Genomic DNA, 18,700 nt, shown 5'->3' with positions numbered 1-18,700 from the left:
TGCAGAAGAAGAGAAAAAACACAAATTCTGTAAGTGAGATTCGAACTCGCTCCGTTGTGCGCTCCGTTGTTCTTTATTGACGCACTGTCCACTACGCTATTCCCGTGCTCTGTATCATCTGTGTAATGATACGCAGTAATGTATGACCAAGGAACTGTACAAAAGTGTAAAAAACAGTTCAGTGTCAGGCATACTGTACAGGTTGTCCTACTGCCACATTGTACAGTTGCCTAAAATGCCCTGACGCGAATACAAAGAGCTGCACTGAATGTTTTTTATGGTAAGCGCAGACCCGCGGTTTGTCACATTTGATTTCAAAAAGGTTTGTTAAATACATTAACATTATGAATTTGGTTATGAAAAAAAACTATGCACTTATAACCCTCTCACAACGAAAAAAAACTTGTATCTGTGTGTCCACATCCATAAATATTCTCATCAAAAGAGCACGCAATGCTCAGTAAACTCTCTGAAACAGACAAACTCTGAAACATAGCAACTTACTCTCTGAACATAACCTGCTCCGGAGCAGGTTATCTTCAGAGAGTAAGTTGCTATGGCTACTTAACATACCCAGAAGTTAGCCCCCTGGAGTCACTGGAATTGTTATTTTGGGGGTTGCGGGTTGAAAAGTTTGGGAAGCCCTGGTGTAAAGGGTTGGTAGTATATAAACATAGTTAAGCTGCATTTATATACAGTATATATTGTCATTCCAAAAAATATAATATTTACATGTAATAATAATAATAATAATAACAACATGCAACAATGAAGTGTATTTGTGTATTATTTGCTTGTTGTCCCTGAAATTCTTAGATGGTTGGCATCATCAAATGACAATGGATATTGGCATGAAATAATCAATAGCTTTATCTCAAATAATGTTTCATAATAGACCATAAGCGATGCTTTTAGCCACTATTTAAGCTGGTTTCTGGAAGTAAGTTGCTTGCTATAATCTGTATGACATCACACACACACGACACGTTATTACAGATGTCAAGCAATGATTGAGTAATGTTTAGTGTGTAGTCTAACATGTTTCTAATTCGTCACACCACAAGAATGTAGGAGTAAAAAATGATCTGATACTGATTATAGTTAATATATACAAACATACTATTTAACCTCAACCCGGAGTAAGTTGTGCTGCCAAAATTGCATTGTATGAAAGTGTAAAACAAGCTAGGTGTGTAACTAAATATAAAACATGTATTTTAGCTTCCCAACATTTAAAAAAATTATTTACAGGGGAAAAACATATTAAAAATATAAATATTATATGAGCTATCCAAATTATTCAAAGTGATATTGAAACATGGTGTGTGTGAGAAATTCCCTATACAAATGCTGACATACACCTCGGTTGGTTGTAATGCAAATGTGTGACGCTTCGAGCAGATTTTGCTTAACAGCATTATGCATGACTTTCTTTAAACAATGCTATGATATTTATATAACGTTTAATATGACAATATAGGACGTGTAAATAAATGAAATATAACACACAAATCATATGGACAAGTTTTAAAGATATAAAAAAATAATAATTCTGAGCCTGACAGCGAGAAGTTCAGACACAGACTTTAAAGTGTCACGAAACACCAAAACACATTTTTTGAGCTGTTGACAGTCGTATACGTGTCTCGAACTGCTAAAAACACTATTAGGACACATATATTTCACCAAAAAGTAAAATTGGTAGTTTTTGCGTTATTTCGAGCAAATTCGTACTCCCGGTTTGTAACGAAAGCTGCGTCACGACCATGAGATCTTAGCGTGTATTCCAGCGTGTAGACTGGACGTCTGTACCTGGGAGTTCCTTATGATGTCTCTGAGTGTGCTCCATTAATGCATGAGTAATACTTGGTTCAAACTAATAAGTGCGGCCTATTAGTGTATGCGGTGCAACTACATTATAATGCATGATAGCTTCCAAGACTGTTTTTACAAGTTATAGAGTTCAGATGGCAGAGAGACGCCGCAATGTGTTGCCAAGCGGGAGAAGATGAATTGTTTGGAAATACAGGTCGTCAGTGTTGCGTTTATAATCAGCTGCAGTGAAGGTTTTGTTTTCATTTTCTCTCTATGAGAGCACAGCTGGACTCACGTGTGAATTACAGTGCATGCGACGCTCTACAGAAATGTGCGTCTAAACAAGATTTTTTACTTGAGAGCTTTTCTCATCTGGAAATGGTGAAACCAGGATTTACTGCTCGCCTCCTTTTAATAAAGATGCGGATCCAGATTGTGTTGATGGTCCTGTCTCTACAGATTTGGTAAGTGAGCGACTAGTGGTCTTTATTTATTCAGAGGCATAGTTAGTTTGTATCGTCAGCAGTACTCTTTCAGTATTTAAAGACAGACCTTAGTCAAATTATTTCTAAGTTAATAAAGTTTACCGAACGTTAATATCACTACAATATTATGGACTGAAAAATCTGCTGTAAATGCTGCTCTATGTGTGTAAACATGTAAGCACCACAACTATACTTACAGTCGTGGAGGATTTTTGCCGCATTTTGAGATAGGAATAACACACTGCTTTCTGACGCTACCTACCGAGTGCATCTAAGTTGCAGAGAAATGCGGAGGGTTTTTTTCTTTTATTCGCTGTGCAGTAACAAACATTGCATTAAAAATACAAGCTTCCAGCAATGCCTTGAATCAAATATCTCGTTTGTCACGAGGGGCATGAATGAAATTCCTGAATAAAAGAGCCAAACTGCAGTTAAAGTCCACTATTTAATAATTTGGCAAATGATTCGATTACTGATGTCCATGTAAATACAGTCACTGTCTTTCTCCTCTGCGTCTGTGTTTGTTTTGCCTGTGTGATAATCAGCACGTGCCCAAACTGACACTCCCATTTTTATGCAAATTTTTACAGACCATGCCTTCTTCCCTCCTCCGATACTCCCCCTAAACAGAGCCGGACATGCCCACTTTCCTGACTTTTTCCAAAGTAGAGGTGTGAAAACACCCTGCTGAAACAAGAGGGTTTCATGGCCCTTTAATGTATGAAAAAGAGCATATATTCTGCTAAATGTCTCCTTTTGATGCTAGGATTTACACATTTTAGAATACTTTTTTTTTATAAATAAGCACTGTCCAAGACCATGTAGAAGTTTCTATGTTTCTTTTGTAATGAAAAGCCGTTTGTTTTTAGATTATTCACAGCAACAGAGTTAAAATAATAATAAATAATTTACTCCATTTCAGAACTAGAGGACGAATTATATTTCAGGCCTCACCCTTTTCAAAGTGGTTTGAAACATCACATTAAACACAAAGAAAATATAAAGATTTAAAAAAATAATTATATTTTACTTACACTCTAAAATAAGAAATCTCTCTTTGAATGAATCATTTTAGGCTATTTTACATTTTCTTTTGTGTCTTTTCAAGGCCCCTTAAAATGCCCATTTCCAGACACTCCAGATAACATTTCACTAAAAAGAGAGCATTTGTGGCTACAGAAAACATACACAGCCTAAAGCAAGACATGGCTTTATGTGCAATCATCACAAAGCTCTCTTTTAGGCAAAACTGATAAGAGAAAACCACATCAAAGTCACATGGAAACTAAAGAATCCATCCACTTTCATATGTAAATGATATTTTATAGACCTAACAATGAACTAATTCAATGTCTATGAAGCAAACACTACATCAAATGACTGGCTTTGAATGAATATATTACAATGTCTTTCTCACCTCCTTATTGGCCAGCTCTCCTGGGGTGGGCCAGTTTGTGATGTCACTGAAGTCGCTTGACTACAAATAGAAAGAAGCAAAGAGAAAAAACAAAAACAAAGTTACATCTGAACTACAGCTGCACAATATATCATTTCAGCCTTGATATTGCAATGTGATCATTCACAATAGTCACATCACAGGATATGCGATGTTGCGTTTGAATTATAATTTACCATTTTCATGTGTTTTTGATGCCTGTGATTGTATAATAATTTTAAAAACATTCAGGCATACAAAAATAGTACCAGACTTTATAAATGATTAATTTTATTGAATTATTCAAATGTTATGATTAAATTACTGTACTTAAATACTGTTAAACTTGGAAAACACTAAAACACTTATTTCAAACTTTTGCTTGATTGTATCTCAGGGTTTCTGCAGGTTTCACCAGACTATAAAATACACAAGACATGTCACTCATATCATTTTGAATGGGGGAAAATTGTAATGGTCAATATGGCGAATAAAACCTGCCTTTTAGTACAGGAGCCAATCATCGATTGCTATAGACTGACGATACTCCAGGGGAGGGGCATGAGTCACTGCAGATTTTGTGTGATTCGAATGTTTAATAATTAAACTAAAGAGACAGTTGTTGTGTAATTTCATTTGTGATTTCTAATATGGAATTCAATCGTAAGCTTGCCAAGCAATTTTGGAGAATTTGATGTTTCCCCATTCAGACAGAATGCCCAAACATACCGCCTGCGAGGCATTTTAAGGATGGCCACAAAGTGAAATGGCTTGTCTTAAAGTCTTACATTTAACTTGGTAAAACCAAAGTCCCTTTAAGACCTTTTTAAGACCATTATAAATCAAATTTTAGAATCATACAGGGTTTAACGATGTCAAGTTTTTCAAATGGCCCAGATGAAAAATATTTACATTTGCCTCATCAAAAAAATTATTAGAATACATTTAATTATACAATGATAACTTTATAATAACAAATTTTTAATATTGTATTAAAACAAGCAAGCTGTAATTGTAAACATACACTTTTTTTCAACATAAAAAAATTAACAAATGTTTTAAAAGTTTGAAAAACTATAATAAATTAAATATATGCGCAACAGTCTGCTCAGGTCAGTGTTCGCAGCAGTAAATACATTTGGAAATTTTAAACAAATATTATTATAAAGAAATAATTAAACCATTATAGTAAAGAGTTAAAAATGACATTTTTAATAATAAAAAAAGATTATTGAGATAGATTGTTGGTGATTGTATGCGTGTTAATGGCCAGATTGGGTAGCTATAAATGAGCAAAGGAAAATTAAGATATGTTAAAAAAAAGATTTAAGACCTACAACACAACATTTCAATAAATTTAAGTCTTTTTAAAGTCTAAAATTCTGTTTTTGAGATTTGAGACATTTTAAGACCCCACAGACACCCTGGTATTTATAGATTGTTTATTGGATTTTATAGAGATGCACTCTCAATGCAGAATCATCCTAATCGATCTAACATTATACATTTTGTCCAAATAGAGATATTAAGTCATCTGGTGAAATTGTATTCATATTGCAAATTAAAAAATATGGCATTGTTAGATTTTTCCAATATTATGCAGCCCCAATCTGAGCTGAAAGCATTCATTTATATTTACATCCTACACTATAACATTAACTTATTTCAAACAATCAGAAAAACAACACTATTCCCAAATCATTCTCAGCTGAAAGGCAATTTGCAAACGCATGCTCTCTCAACGTCCAGTTTGAATGATTTATGAATGGCAGCTGCTCTGCTCCTCTGGCCACTACTCGTCAAATAATCCCAGTTTCCACCTTATACATCAACTTTGCCACCATTTAACACACAAAACATTATCCGGACGCAGTGGGGGAAGTGCGGCTTTCCTTTTTTCAGAGATCACTTCACCTTCTATTACTGGAGGAACGTCAATCATTCCCTCAAGCCGAGAAGCAACCCAGAATTCCAAGTGGTGTATCTGATTCCACTATCGTCCTGAAATGGGTCCTGGGTGTCCCAGATGCTAAAACTGAATTTGTAAGGGAGTGCCTTGAAGTTAAACGGTGTATCCAATGTGAGCTAACAAGGTTTAAGATGATCGACGCAAAAGTGTCACATCCCACATACGCACAAAAAACGCTAATGTGTGAGGAGCAAGCAACAAGCTAGAGCTCACAAATGTACAAATCAAGTGCTGTACGCGTGTGTAAGTGGAGACCAACTAGCATGCCTTGGAATCAGTCATGAGGACGGCTCTACTGCCCCTGTTAGGACTGAATTTGAGCCCTCTATGTGCTCTCTCTGGAATGTCCCGCTGAGGTAAAAGTCAAAAACTCATGTGCTGACTCTCTGTTGACTGTCACCCACACAAAAGACTGAACAGAGCGAACAAATATCCACTTAAATACAAACACAAGCCGAGCTGCACTATGACTGCCTGCCGCTGACCCCTGATCCGGGACATTCAGACGACAGACTCTTACACAAACAGACTGGAGGAAAAACTGCAGATTTACACAAATAGATGGACGAGGGAAAAAAATGTGGTCTGTCCGTATGGATTCAGGTAGCATTTATAGTCATTTGCAGAGATTCCTGTTTATTATTTTGGCATGTTCTGAGAGGTGAAATGGCCTCAGTCGGTGATCCTCTATATATGAGAGTGTCTTACCTTACTGGTCTTCCTTGATCTGGGTTTGCTGGCACGGACAACTTTGGCAGGACTCTGGGGTTCTGTGGACACAGAGCAAAAACATGAGAATGCGATTATATTTATTTAAGGAAGCTCATTATAGAAAAAAGAAAGAATGAAAGAACAAAAGAAGGAATAACAAACAAAAGAAAAATGAACAAACTAAAATTAAACAGGATTGGCAGCAAAAAACAAATCAACATGAAAGTAACAAAATAAAGGCAAATAAAACAGGTCAAGAATGTATTAATAAGAAAAATGAGCCAGCAAACATAAATCGCAAACAATAGAACAAAAATAAATTAAATTGTTAAAAAAACAATTAAATTAAAATAAAACAACGAACATACTAAAGAAAATAATAAAGAATGAACAAACATGGAAGTATTCATTGAACGAGAAACAAATGGAAAAAAAAAAAAAAAAAAAAAAAAAAAACACCTATTTAGTTATCTTATGACGACAACTAACATCCTTTGGACTTTATTTTGAGGCATATTTGTAACGGTGTAATTTTACATTTAATTACTGAGCAATTGCCATGGGACGATAACAGTTTTTAAGGTATACCGCGGTTTGGAGTCAAGGGTTTTAAAAATTCTGCTATACCGTTTCTAAGGTACGTGTACAATTTTTTTATTTACTTTTTTTAGGACAACTATTTCCAGCAGAAAAGATTTCTAAAAATGCTGTTTTAAATTGTTTTTGAAACTAAGGAAGACAGCAAAAAACAATAGTTTATTAGAATAATTTAGCCTGACATGTTTATGTTTACTGTTCCAAAACATTAAAAATGTTTCCTAAAATGAATATATTTTGTTTAAAAGGAAAAACAAGTGTTTGTTTTTTACCCAGACATTTAAAAAGAACATATTTTAGAGCAGTAATGACAATACCGCGAAACTGTGACATTTTTATCCATGGTTATCATACTGTCAGAATTGTCTAAGCAATAGAGATTGACAAATTGTGAATTTTCAAAAAACAATAACTACCACACTGACCAAGCACCAAATAAAATCCTCAAACTCCAACACATCTCCCTAGAGTAATAAATGTTGTAACATTACTACTGCTTAAATTAAAATGTATTTAAAAAAAAAAAAAAAAAAAAAAAAAAAAGTCGTTTATACACTAATACAAAGATACTTAAAATGGTGACATTAAAACATTACTATCTGACCTGGATGTGTTTTTGTCACACTGTTGAACTATTTGATGAAGTACTAATGCTAGTCTCCTCTCAGGCTTAAAAGCAAACATACAGTCATATATTCTGTACTAATGCAGCATCCAGTGAACCAGTTAGTTACTGTATAATGACATCATATATAAGATGTACTGTAGTGTGCTGTATGCATGCTGTTTAGTTGATGTTTTAAATAAGCAACTGTAAAATGCATTCTTGACCCCTTCAAAAGTACAATATGGCAGAAGATCCTTTTTATAGGTATCAGAAGCAACCCAGAAAACCTATTGGTAAAGATTTTTTTCAATAATAAATGGATTTAGCAAACCGTTATCACCACCGTATTTGTGGTAAAACTAAAACACGTGTAACAAACAAGCACACTGTAAAATAGCATTAACCTTTCTGTTAGACTTCTGCAAAGTGCAGAAACTCTGAATGCAGAAGCACATCCGTCAGCTAATGTGAGCCTGTGGCATCTATCATAAGCTCAAAATAAATGCTTAAAGCAAACTGATAAATATTACTCGCTTTATTTTCTAAGGCAGTCTGATCACATTCAAAGAATCAGACTGACATTGTGTGAACACTATATATGGGGTATAGTTCACGCAAAGACAAATATTTGCTTTTCATTTACTAAACTACCCAGAGTAAAGAAGATTTTTGCTGAAATTGTAGACTTATGATGCAAAACAATTCTGTGAAAGAAACTGAACATTATTTACATCTCTTAACCACAGATTGAGCAAAAAACGTGTAACAACAGCCTGAGCATGTGTTTTGAAGCACAGGGAGTTAAATTAGTAACATTTTGATGAACAATACAACATGCGTCCTCTCTCTCCACTGTAAACAAACAGTGTTAGCTCACACATGTGTGTCAATATGGGACAGAAAGCTTGCGCTCCGTGCAGACTGGCTAATAGTAATGTTGTAAATGATATTAAGCTTCTTGCACAAACCAATCAGTTTTACTTCATAACACCTGAATCTGTCACAAGGAATCACAGGTATTAATTTTGTTTCGTTTGTCACAGTGCTAGAACCCACTGACTTGCATTTAATAAATCAACAATTAGCACAGTATTGAATAACATACTGGATGGCCTGAAAATTTGTAAATTAGCCAAATATTCATTTTTGGATTAACTGTGCGTTTAAACTCTTAGGAATGCAGTTAGCATTCTTCCAACTGTATTCATACCAGTTATTTAAAGACTTTATTGATCATTTAATCACAGACACGACACTGACGACAACCACCTTTACTGTACAAATGTCCACAGAGGAAGAACTCTGGATTTGGGGTCGATGTGGATCTAGTTTCACCTTAGCCAGCGGACACGTGCAGAATGAACTGAACTTTCTATGTTTAACTTGAGCGATAATGACTCGAGGGCATTTACACATTAAACCAACTGTTACATACAGTACATGTTTACGTCTGTAAAGTAGCCACGTGAAAACAACTTTTAAAAAAGTTAAATTTTTTTACATTTTTGCACAGTCACAGCAAGTGCTTATGAAATAACTCTCTGGGTGTATTGTATACAGCATTACTCTAAAAAACATCTGCTTGAACAATAGGACCGAAATACTTCTGTGATACAGAAAACAGACAGAATTAAGTCATAAAGAGAATTAAAACAATTACCTAAATAATGGTCAAATTTTGCCATATTTTTTTATTACTGGTGCAAATAAATTTGGTTGAGGTTGAGCTGATGCCGTTACTGACTTGCCAAACTAATAACTGATGACATTCTGTTGCATTTGAAACTGCGCTGTCATTCTCTACAACGCTGATGTGGCAAATATTGTGCAACAATGATTTAGTTAAAAGACGTTTCATTCACAAATCATCATTTTAATGTAGCAAAAGTGACGAGAACCCCAATTAGAAATGTTTTTTAGTCTGACTGAATTTGAATATGATTTATTTTATTGAATAAACCGAGTACTGCAATTTAATTACAGTCATTTTAATCAGTGATTTCACAGTCTGTTTAGTATCCTACACATGCTGAATTAATGCACTGCATTGAAGAAAAAAAAGTCTAACTTATTATTAAAACTTACTAATTATTGTTAAATTAAAATGTTTTATAATCTAAATAAATGAAACATTTTTATTCATTAAAGTGAAGAAAAAATAAAAGCAATAATAAAAAAATAAAAGAAAAAAAAAAAGTATAACTTTGAGGGGAAAAAACCATGGGCCGTACATGAAGCTAGACTACCCAAAAACACCTCCAGGCTACAAAACGACATAACTTGAGTTAATTAATAGCTCTATGAATGTTCATGAATACTTCATTTCTATATTCACGTGCCTCAACACTACATTTTTGTCCGCTGCGTATCCCACATCTGCACTTAAAATGTACAAGCGTCTATCTCTCCGGTGTGTCTGGTCAGTGCGCACTAAGTGTTGTGGTCAATTATCTGGGAGCTGCTTCACTTAGATTGTAAACCCACACACCAGCACCTGTACAGCGAGGTCACGCTTCCACACACGTAAAACATTAACTTCCTCTGCAAGATGGAGCCACAAACAACATCCCTATGAGGGCTAGTGAAAGTGGAGTCATCCGTGGCATTCAAATCCCCCCAAACACAATGACAAGGCCCCTATGGGTATTTGCTCCACTGTTCTCACAACCAACAAAGCGCTCGGCCTTTCCTGAAAAACTGCCCTCACAACCTCACTATAATGACAGATATAAAACTGCCAAAAACAACTTAAATCTTGGTGTAATCTAGCCTAACTTCTGGATTATTAAAATCAAGAACGCTTTCGCTAAGCACCAAGCATGCGACTCAACTATTTGTTTGCCTTTTGATGAACATTAATCCTTTTACTGCAACACTCGGAGCTTTAGATTTGCATAGGAGGAGTTTAAATTCTTTGTGGTCTTATAGGAAAAACAACCATAAACAATCTAGGTTTACCATTTTGACCTTAAATCACATCAAATCAACGCAATTGTTTAGATAGAATGCAGTGTTCAAAGCTTTTCTCCCCTTTTGGAGAAACAAACACTTTGTTTTAGTTGCCAACAAAACCGGTTTAAATGTCTTTACTTTTTCTTGGCAAAAAAACGAGGGCTGTCAGGATTAAACAGGCAATAGAGAGGGACGCCCATTCCTGGGAGTGTCCGGGGTCCTTTATCATTACAGAAAGGATGGCCTGTGTGATAAGGCACTGGGCGCTTGCTGACAGTGTGGGGTGTGACCATCCACTCTTACTGATACTGTCCCGTCGACACCTTTCTGTCAGTGAAGAGCCGCCCGAGGCTGAAGAACTTAATCAGATGCATTTAAATCACTAAAATGTCAAGCCAGAAACATGAAGGTAATTGGGCTTCAACAAAAACTGGAACAAAAAGAAGCTTAGCCATCCTTTCTGAAGTAAATGAAATTTGAGTGTCTGTAATTAAAGAATAAACATATTTTCAAGTTCTAGGCACTTTGAGCAAGTTCATGGTATTTATGTTCATATGGTCTGGAAAACTGTCTACACTAATTTAATGAAAAGTTAACATGGAAAATTGCAAACGCTATCCAAATTTAATTTAAAAAGTCATGTAAAATTGAGTAACATGTGAGTGTACATATCCTTAGAATCTTATGATTTAAGAAAAAAACTTTTTTTTTTACACACGTCATCAGATGTTCACTCATAAATAATTATATTTTGGAGTTGTGCCACAACATTTGTTGTAAAACCAGGCCCATTAATGCAACTTTTTTTACATTTACATTTACTTTTAATAAATTCAAAAAATAGCCAAGGGCAAACATGTTCTTAGCTGAGAGGTTTTTCTTAGCTTTCCTTATACTACATTTTATAGTAACAAATGTACATTTTTTTTTCTTTATTGCTAGACTTCAAAAAATATAAGTCAAGTCACCAAAACATTTTTAAAGAAATTAATATCTCCCCTCAGCAAGGACAAATAAAATAATGTGACAGCAATTAAAGATGTTACAAAAGAGTTTCATTTCAAATAACTGCTGTCGTTTAGATCATTACATTCAAAACTTCTAATAAAAAAAGTAAAAAAAAAATTTTTTAAACTTTAAAAAAATATATACTGTTTTTAGCTTTGATAATCAAGAAATTAAAGAAGACATCAAGGCATTGTACACAAAACCAATATATATCTCACTGAAAATATAGTTTTAAAAATCACATTTAGCTAAATATGTTTATATAATCTTAGAAAAGACTATGAGCAAGTAACACTGGAGTCAAAACAGACAAGGCTGCTACAACAAAGATGCTGTCACAACACAAACCCTATGGGGAGCAGGCTATTCTCTAATGTCAGCTAACAAGTGTGTACAGGCACTATGACCAGTGTCATGGTTATTAAAACACCGCTATTAGCCCATACATCTTCTGACCACATTCTGGAGGAGCACACATTACTGATTTTCAAACACAAACCACAGATAATTTACCGGAGAGCTTCTTTCATAAAGGTTCATTTGTAAATACTCAGAAAAACTTTTGCTATAAAAACATTGAACCTCACGTTAGAAAAGAACCGGTACGCAAGACTAGAGACGTGCTCTTTATGGAAGCAGGGCTACAATACACATTCTTATATTTATTTATTCTTGCAAATTCTTTTATTCACTCCTCTACAAGATTATTCCAATCAAAGATAATGATTTTATTCCAAACAGAGCTATTCAAGTTATCTGCCGAAATTGTATTCATATCGCAATATACCGTAAACTGCAGGAAAATTAAATATGGCAATGTCAGATTTTTCCAATATTGTGCAGTCCTGATAGAAACCTTTATTTAATTTATACAGTGACATTTATATATGCAGTTTTACATTTAATTGTTGTTCAACGTTTGTATTTGAAAATTACTTCAAGATAGCTGATCAAGATAATTTATTTCATTTGTATATTTGCTATATTGTCTTCATTTGTGCTTTAGCTTGTAGATTGTTTTTATATTCTTCATTTTTATTTCACATGGTCCTATTTTTATTGAACATAACGTACCAAACTGTATTAAAACCATGACGCTTAAACTGTGGTATGAACTGAACTGCACATAATCTGTACCGCTGAAAACCTACGGCAAATATCTTGTTTTTCTGGTTTGAGATTTTCACTGATGTTTCGTTATTTAAAGAAAATTGTTTAAATTATTTATTGAACTAACATTACCTGTTCTCAAACAGGTTTCCTAAACATGTCTCTTGTGTAGCGAGATATAGAAACAATACGGTGTCCAAAACCTATGCAACTTTTCATTACCAATCAAACAGAACAATTTGCTACAGTGTTTACACTTTATGATGAACATGGTTTATATGCAGTGTTCCCACTCTTTCATGGACACCACATTCAAGGACTTTCAAGGACTTTTAAAATGACTAATATTTAAAATTGAGCACCTTTGTAATTCACACCACCAGTATATATATAGCACCATGAAAGTTTTTCTGTACTTAATATTAACATTATTTTTGTCATAATGATGTTTTTAATGTTATTGTTGACCTTTTTAATCAACCGTTTTAAGTCACATTCAAAGAACTTTTGCATAATTAGTTGACTTTAATCCTGGCAACTTAAAATGCAGTTTCTGAAATATTGCTAAACTGCTAATTTGTCAGTTCATGCAAGATTAAAATTTAAGTTTTTTAAATTAAGAATTTCTTTTTTGTTTAGTTTTTGAAAGTAGAACCATTGTTGAAACAACACCATAAACTTTAAATTCAAGTACTTTCAAGTACCTATGTTTATTTTTAAGAGCTTTACAGGCCTTGAATTTATATGTCTGAAAATCAAGCACTTTCAAGCAGCGTAGGAACCGCTGTATATGGCTAAATTAAAATCACCACCACCTATCAACCTGGGAATAGGAAAAACTGCTTGAAATTACAAACTTAAACAATGTACAAAAACAGGCACAATCCTAGTGATCAAATGAACAAACACCAGGCTTTGACAGTGTACACAGAGTATTATTCAGGGAGTGGTTTAACATTACACACAGTGCTATAAACCTACACTGTACAGTCACAGCCATGTCAAATCAAAAGGTGGGCTGCTACCACAAACACGGCAATGATCAGAGAAGCAAACACAATGCTCTGAAGCCCTGATGAAGTGTTTAGCAGCTGTGTGTGTGTGTGTGTAAAGGCCTCTCATGAGCTCCTGCTGGAGTTGCAGTGCTCAGCACTCCACGTGCTCCCGTGCAACTCGATCAGATGGGGTGGGGAGGGGGACTGAATCTGCCCGCATCAGCAAGTCTGTCCAAATACACCCAAATGATCGAGGCACACGCGGGTCTGTCGGCGGAATGGTGTGGGATCGTGCGTTTTGATGGGCGTTTATTCCCACTACCACCATATTTGGTCACATCACAAACTGCAAAATTGAGCTCCGGGCTTCCTTACATGCACTCAGCTTAACAAACATAAACTTGCCCAAATCATTCTGAGATATCCTCAAGAAGTATTAATAAGTAACAATATATGGCCGAGTGTTTTTAAACTTATGTTTTATGCATTGTCTGACTTGAATAACATCAGTGTTTTAGTCAGGCGAGCCAGGACACCAAAGCATATGTTAGCCAAAACCGCGAACGTTCCGAGAATAAAGGCCCCAAAACAGTAAAGTTAGAAGTTAACCACTTGTAGACGGTTTCATACTGGTATATAAAGAGAAATTATTTTCGTTTTTACATACTACTTTGAGGGATTAAACGAACTGTTGTGTTATCAGGGCAGTCCGATTCGTGAATGAATCGTTCCGTAGAGTCGAATCTTTACAAAGAATCGTTTGAACAAAACGACCTGTTTATCTGAATCTCGCGCAGTGTTTCACAATAACATGATAAATTATGTAAAGATGCAAATATAAAATGTACTGCAAGTGTATTTACGACTTTAGCTCATGACTAAGCACAGGTTTTGTCGACATAGACGCTATTTGTTTAATTATAAATGAGTCTTGACAGCTATTTATGATAAATACAAATTCAATTGTGATGAATAAGTTTCGTAGTTTACACACAATAACAGTGCACCCATACTTTACTGAAGTACGTGCTTACGTGCATTCCGTCACGCCAGGTTGCCAGAATTGACGTCACGACGTGCCAGAACGTTTGAATCGGTTATTTTAAATAAATTGTTCAGAAGAACCGAAACGCTGAAACGAGTCGGACGTTCCATCACTAGTGCTAAAGCTAACAGGCCCCACCTCCGCCCCTGATTGGTCCGTTTCTCTGACCATGTATGAAAAACACACTTTACGGATATGGGCACAAAGTTTATGAATTATTCCAAAATGAAAGAATAGCCGTCGTTATGGTCCGTATCAAAGCACAAGTGCACGCACGTGCAAAAAGGGCGATAAAAGTGAAGTGACACAAGTTCAATGGCCGCTCCTGTTTGCAGTAGCACATGCGAGCTAACAGAGCACATGTGTGCACCAGAATAAATGCTGTCGAGGGCATAAAAGTGCGTATTGTGGCCACAAACTCCCTACCTGTTTGTTGCGAGCTGTTGTTGGTATTATTAGGAGGGCACGAGTTCCTTTTCGTCCAGGGGTTGACTTTCGGCGGAGGAGCCTCGACCACTTTCTTCTTGGCAGTTTCTGCTTCGTGGCTTGATACATTCTGCTCGTTCTCCTTGTCGTTCGTGCTGTCCGTGCTCAAGCCATCCGCTTTGCTCTCCATGACCCCCTGTTTTGGATGTTTAGTGTCGCCCTGAGGAGGATCCTGCTGCCCCTCCTCGTGGCTCGTGGTTCGGTCAGCTTGCTCGGGTCGATCCGCGTCCGACTTGTTTTGGTTCCCTTCGCCCAAACAACCGATTGTCACGTCCAAGTCGCTCGCAACTTCAGTGGTCATGGTTCAAACGCCCACGCCTTCTTATTATTTTCACTATCCCGCAATAGTTGTTTCCAGCCCAAACGAAGAAAAAGAGTCGATGAAAGCTGTTGCAGCTACAGCACAAGTTGACAGCCAACAGCTTGAAACACGGCGAATAGCTGCATCGGACTTTGTCGTGTTTTTAAATGTCAAAATGCTCGATCCCTTAAAGAAGCCATGTTGTGGGATCACACTAAGCGATTACAGTAAGCCAGGCGAAGGAAAGAGAAACTTTGCCAATGTTTTCAACACACTTCCACGATTTGGCTGATCTGCAACTCACCTAAATAAAAGGAAATACTACGAACGGCCACGAGTCATTGGATGAGTGTGTGGCGCCTCTCTGTCGCCCCTTGCGGTCTTACTGCAGTACAGCTGGACAGCAGAACGTGGTAGAGCTAGAGCAGGGTTGCCATGTCCGCTTTTAAAACTCGTGTAAATGGCAAAATATAGCTATAACTTGAAAGATTTTTGGATTAAATGTCAATATCCCCTGAAGTTAGTTCACAAAACCCACAAGAGAACACAGTAAGCCGTTATAAACAGTATTTCTTAAATAATAACAAATTGTAACCGCTATCAACAGTATCAAGTGTTCATTTAAAATGTATCTTTTTAAACTGAAGCAGTGTGGGTAAACAGAATAATGCATCTGTAAAGTATCTGCCAAATGCTTAAATGGAAATGCTTTGGAGACATTTCTTTTGCATATGTTATTTTAGACCATATCTTTATTTTTAAAAAGCTGCTCACAAATGAAATCAAACATAATATAATTTATTGATGACAACATAATTTATTTTATGTGCAGCTGTCTTCATATTTTCCAGCATATGTTTTACACAGCTGATGCCCTTCCAGCTGCAACCCAACACTGGGAGTTCTATAAACATCATAAACATAATATGGTACACATCAGAATGCCTGAAATTTGTATGCAAGTTAATGATCCTAATTAAAAAAAGTGACAAAATATTAGGGAAAAATTTGAGATCTAACCCAGAAAAAATCATGAGATGTAAAAATGATATGTTTACTTTATAAAACTAGATAACTGAAAGAGGCCGTTTGGGCTGCGTTTTATGCTTATGCCTAGAATTGTTTTACTTGATAGTGCATAAAACATCAAAGTATGACTAGCTGGTGTTAAATATATGTTTGTATTTTATTTATTTGTATTTTTTGTTTGTGCATTGTTGTTATTTATTTGTCATTTTATCCATTTATATTGCACATAATGGAGGTAGACAGAATGGAAGGTTTTTATTTCTTTGAGTGAAGAACTATCATTAAAGCATGATGAATTTATTAGGTATTGATAATTATGACATATAATTACGGCAATATGCACTTTTACATCATGTAGCTCCCTGTACAAAACATCCAATCAATGAATACAATTCCTGCACAGAAGTTGTTTTTTGAAGTGTTGTTTTGCCAGGTTGCTTGTTTTTCTAGCGTGATTTGGCAACATTGGTGTGAGGCAGTCTGACGTGGCCTTTCCCCTAGTCAACAAAACACACAGACTGTTACAAAAACCGAAAAAACAACAAACGTGACATAGCACAGATTTCATCCACTGCTTCAGACCCTTTCACAGACAGATTACAGACATGAAACGCCCGTTTTCATCTGGACGGTAAAAGCTGGGTCAGGTTTGGTTCAGCACCTCACTGAGGCAACTAAACTAAAGTTAATGTCTATCTATCGAAGACTGTGCAGTTAATGTGTGAAGACTTGTGAAATTAATTGTGGACGAAAGCATGGTAATATATCTTTATTTTTCTAAATACACCACCAGATGGGGTTCTTTCACACAAATGTGCCCCTCCTTTATGTTTTGCTTTATTTTAAATGCATCACGTGATATGATTGAAAACATAAACATTGTATTATCAGATGCTGAACTTGGTTTTCCTATGAAGAAAAGGGAAATATACCTACTACAGCCTTTAAAAGTAGCTATTTTTGAAGCAAAATATTTTCAAAACTCAGCTAGAATATTTATTTTTAAAACAGAAGATTAGCTACTGGAATTTATTAAAATTAGTACTAATTATTTATGCAGTGAAGAAGCTGTTCATATCTTACCACTTTAGACTAACACTATAATTAGAAAGAAATGGATAAAATGTCAGTCGCGTTATCTAGCGAGTACTAGACATAACACGGTGATCATGATTTATCTTCCTTGTATTTGTCAAAGAAAAACACTGCAGGGAAAATACCTGTGTAACACCTTCAGTGACTAGCGTGACATCAATAGATTTTTTTAGTTCGCCTCCTGCTGCCACACTCTGCCACTACAGTCTAAAGCAGTGATGCCCAAACTTTGGCCCACCATCCCATCTGACAAAAAAGGGAGAAAGATGGGGATGTTTTGGGATTGTCGATTCAAATTTAATGCAACTCTATATTTGTTTTAATGTTAAAAGCTAGCTATAATTTAATGTTTAAATAAAATGGCATAAATTAATCTGATTTTTGTTTAAATGTAGAGACTGTCACCAGACAATAGAGAATTTGGTGAGCAAATAAAGTCAAAGGCAGATTCTGCTTGACTAGTGTATTCAGCATTGAACTTTAGTGTTATAAATGTGATTGTTTTTATTGCAATAAGTTATCATTTAAAAAGTTATACTGCATTAGTTAGTTTGATTTAAAGTACGGTTTTCTATTTACATTTACATTACATTTAGTCATTTAGCAGACGCTTTTATCCAAACCGACTTACAAATGAGGACAAGGAAGTAACATACACAACTATAAGAGCAACAATGACAATTTAATTTGAAATATTATTAAATCAATTAGGACTTTACCCATGGCTTTAATGTAATATAGTTCGGTATATTTACCTTTGGCCCACTGCTCAAATATTTGGTATTTGGCCCTTCATACTAAATTGTTTGGGCACCCTGCTTTAAAATGTTCAACTGAAACGTGATAAAATTAACATTCGACTGTTAATACAATGATTTTCAAACAAATAAATGAGCAGATGTAATGAAAGATGATCTAAGTACATTTAATCTCTTCAGAAATATTTGAAGCGCTTTAATAAATTAGCCCCTCAGATTGTGTCTAATAATTAGTTATTGTATATAGTAACAAGGCTGCTAAGGGACAAAAAGTTGAAGAAGCTTTAGAAGAGCTTGCAGAT

The 18,700-nt window shown here is 35.4% G+C and overlaps 1 protein-coding gene across 8 annotated transcripts in view; it reads right to left on the bottom strand.

Annotated features, from left to right (window-relative positions):
- Positions 1-15,838, bottom strand: part of larp1b (La ribonucleoprotein 1B) — a 43,434-nt gene extending 27,596 nt beyond the window's left edge. For all 8 annotated transcript variants that reach the window (XM_068214598.2, XM_005158557.6, XM_068214600.2 and 5 more), the window contains exons 1-3: positions 15,156-15,838; positions 6,413-6,474; positions 3,718-3,777 (exon numbers count right to left, since the gene is read on the bottom strand). In XM_068214598.2, coding sequence (XP_068070699.2) covers positions 3,718-3,777; positions 6,413-6,474; positions 15,156-15,516 — 483 coding nt within the window. In that variant the 5' untranslated portion in view covers positions 15,517-15,838. The remainder of the gene's footprint in view (positions 1-3,717; positions 3,778-6,412; positions 6,475-15,155) is intronic.
- Between the last annotated feature and the right edge of the window lie 2,862 nt (positions 15,839-18,700).

The sequence above is a fragment of the Danio rerio genome, chromosome 17 (genome assembly GCF_049306965.1).
Source record: "Danio rerio strain Tuebingen ecotype United States chromosome 17, GRCz12tu, whole genome shotgun sequence".
Classification (NCBI taxonomy): domain Eukaryota; kingdom Metazoa; phylum Chordata; class Actinopteri; order Cypriniformes; family Danionidae; genus Danio; species Danio rerio.
Note: the sequence above shows the minus strand (reverse complement) of the source record. Positions and strands in the feature narration are given on the sequence as shown.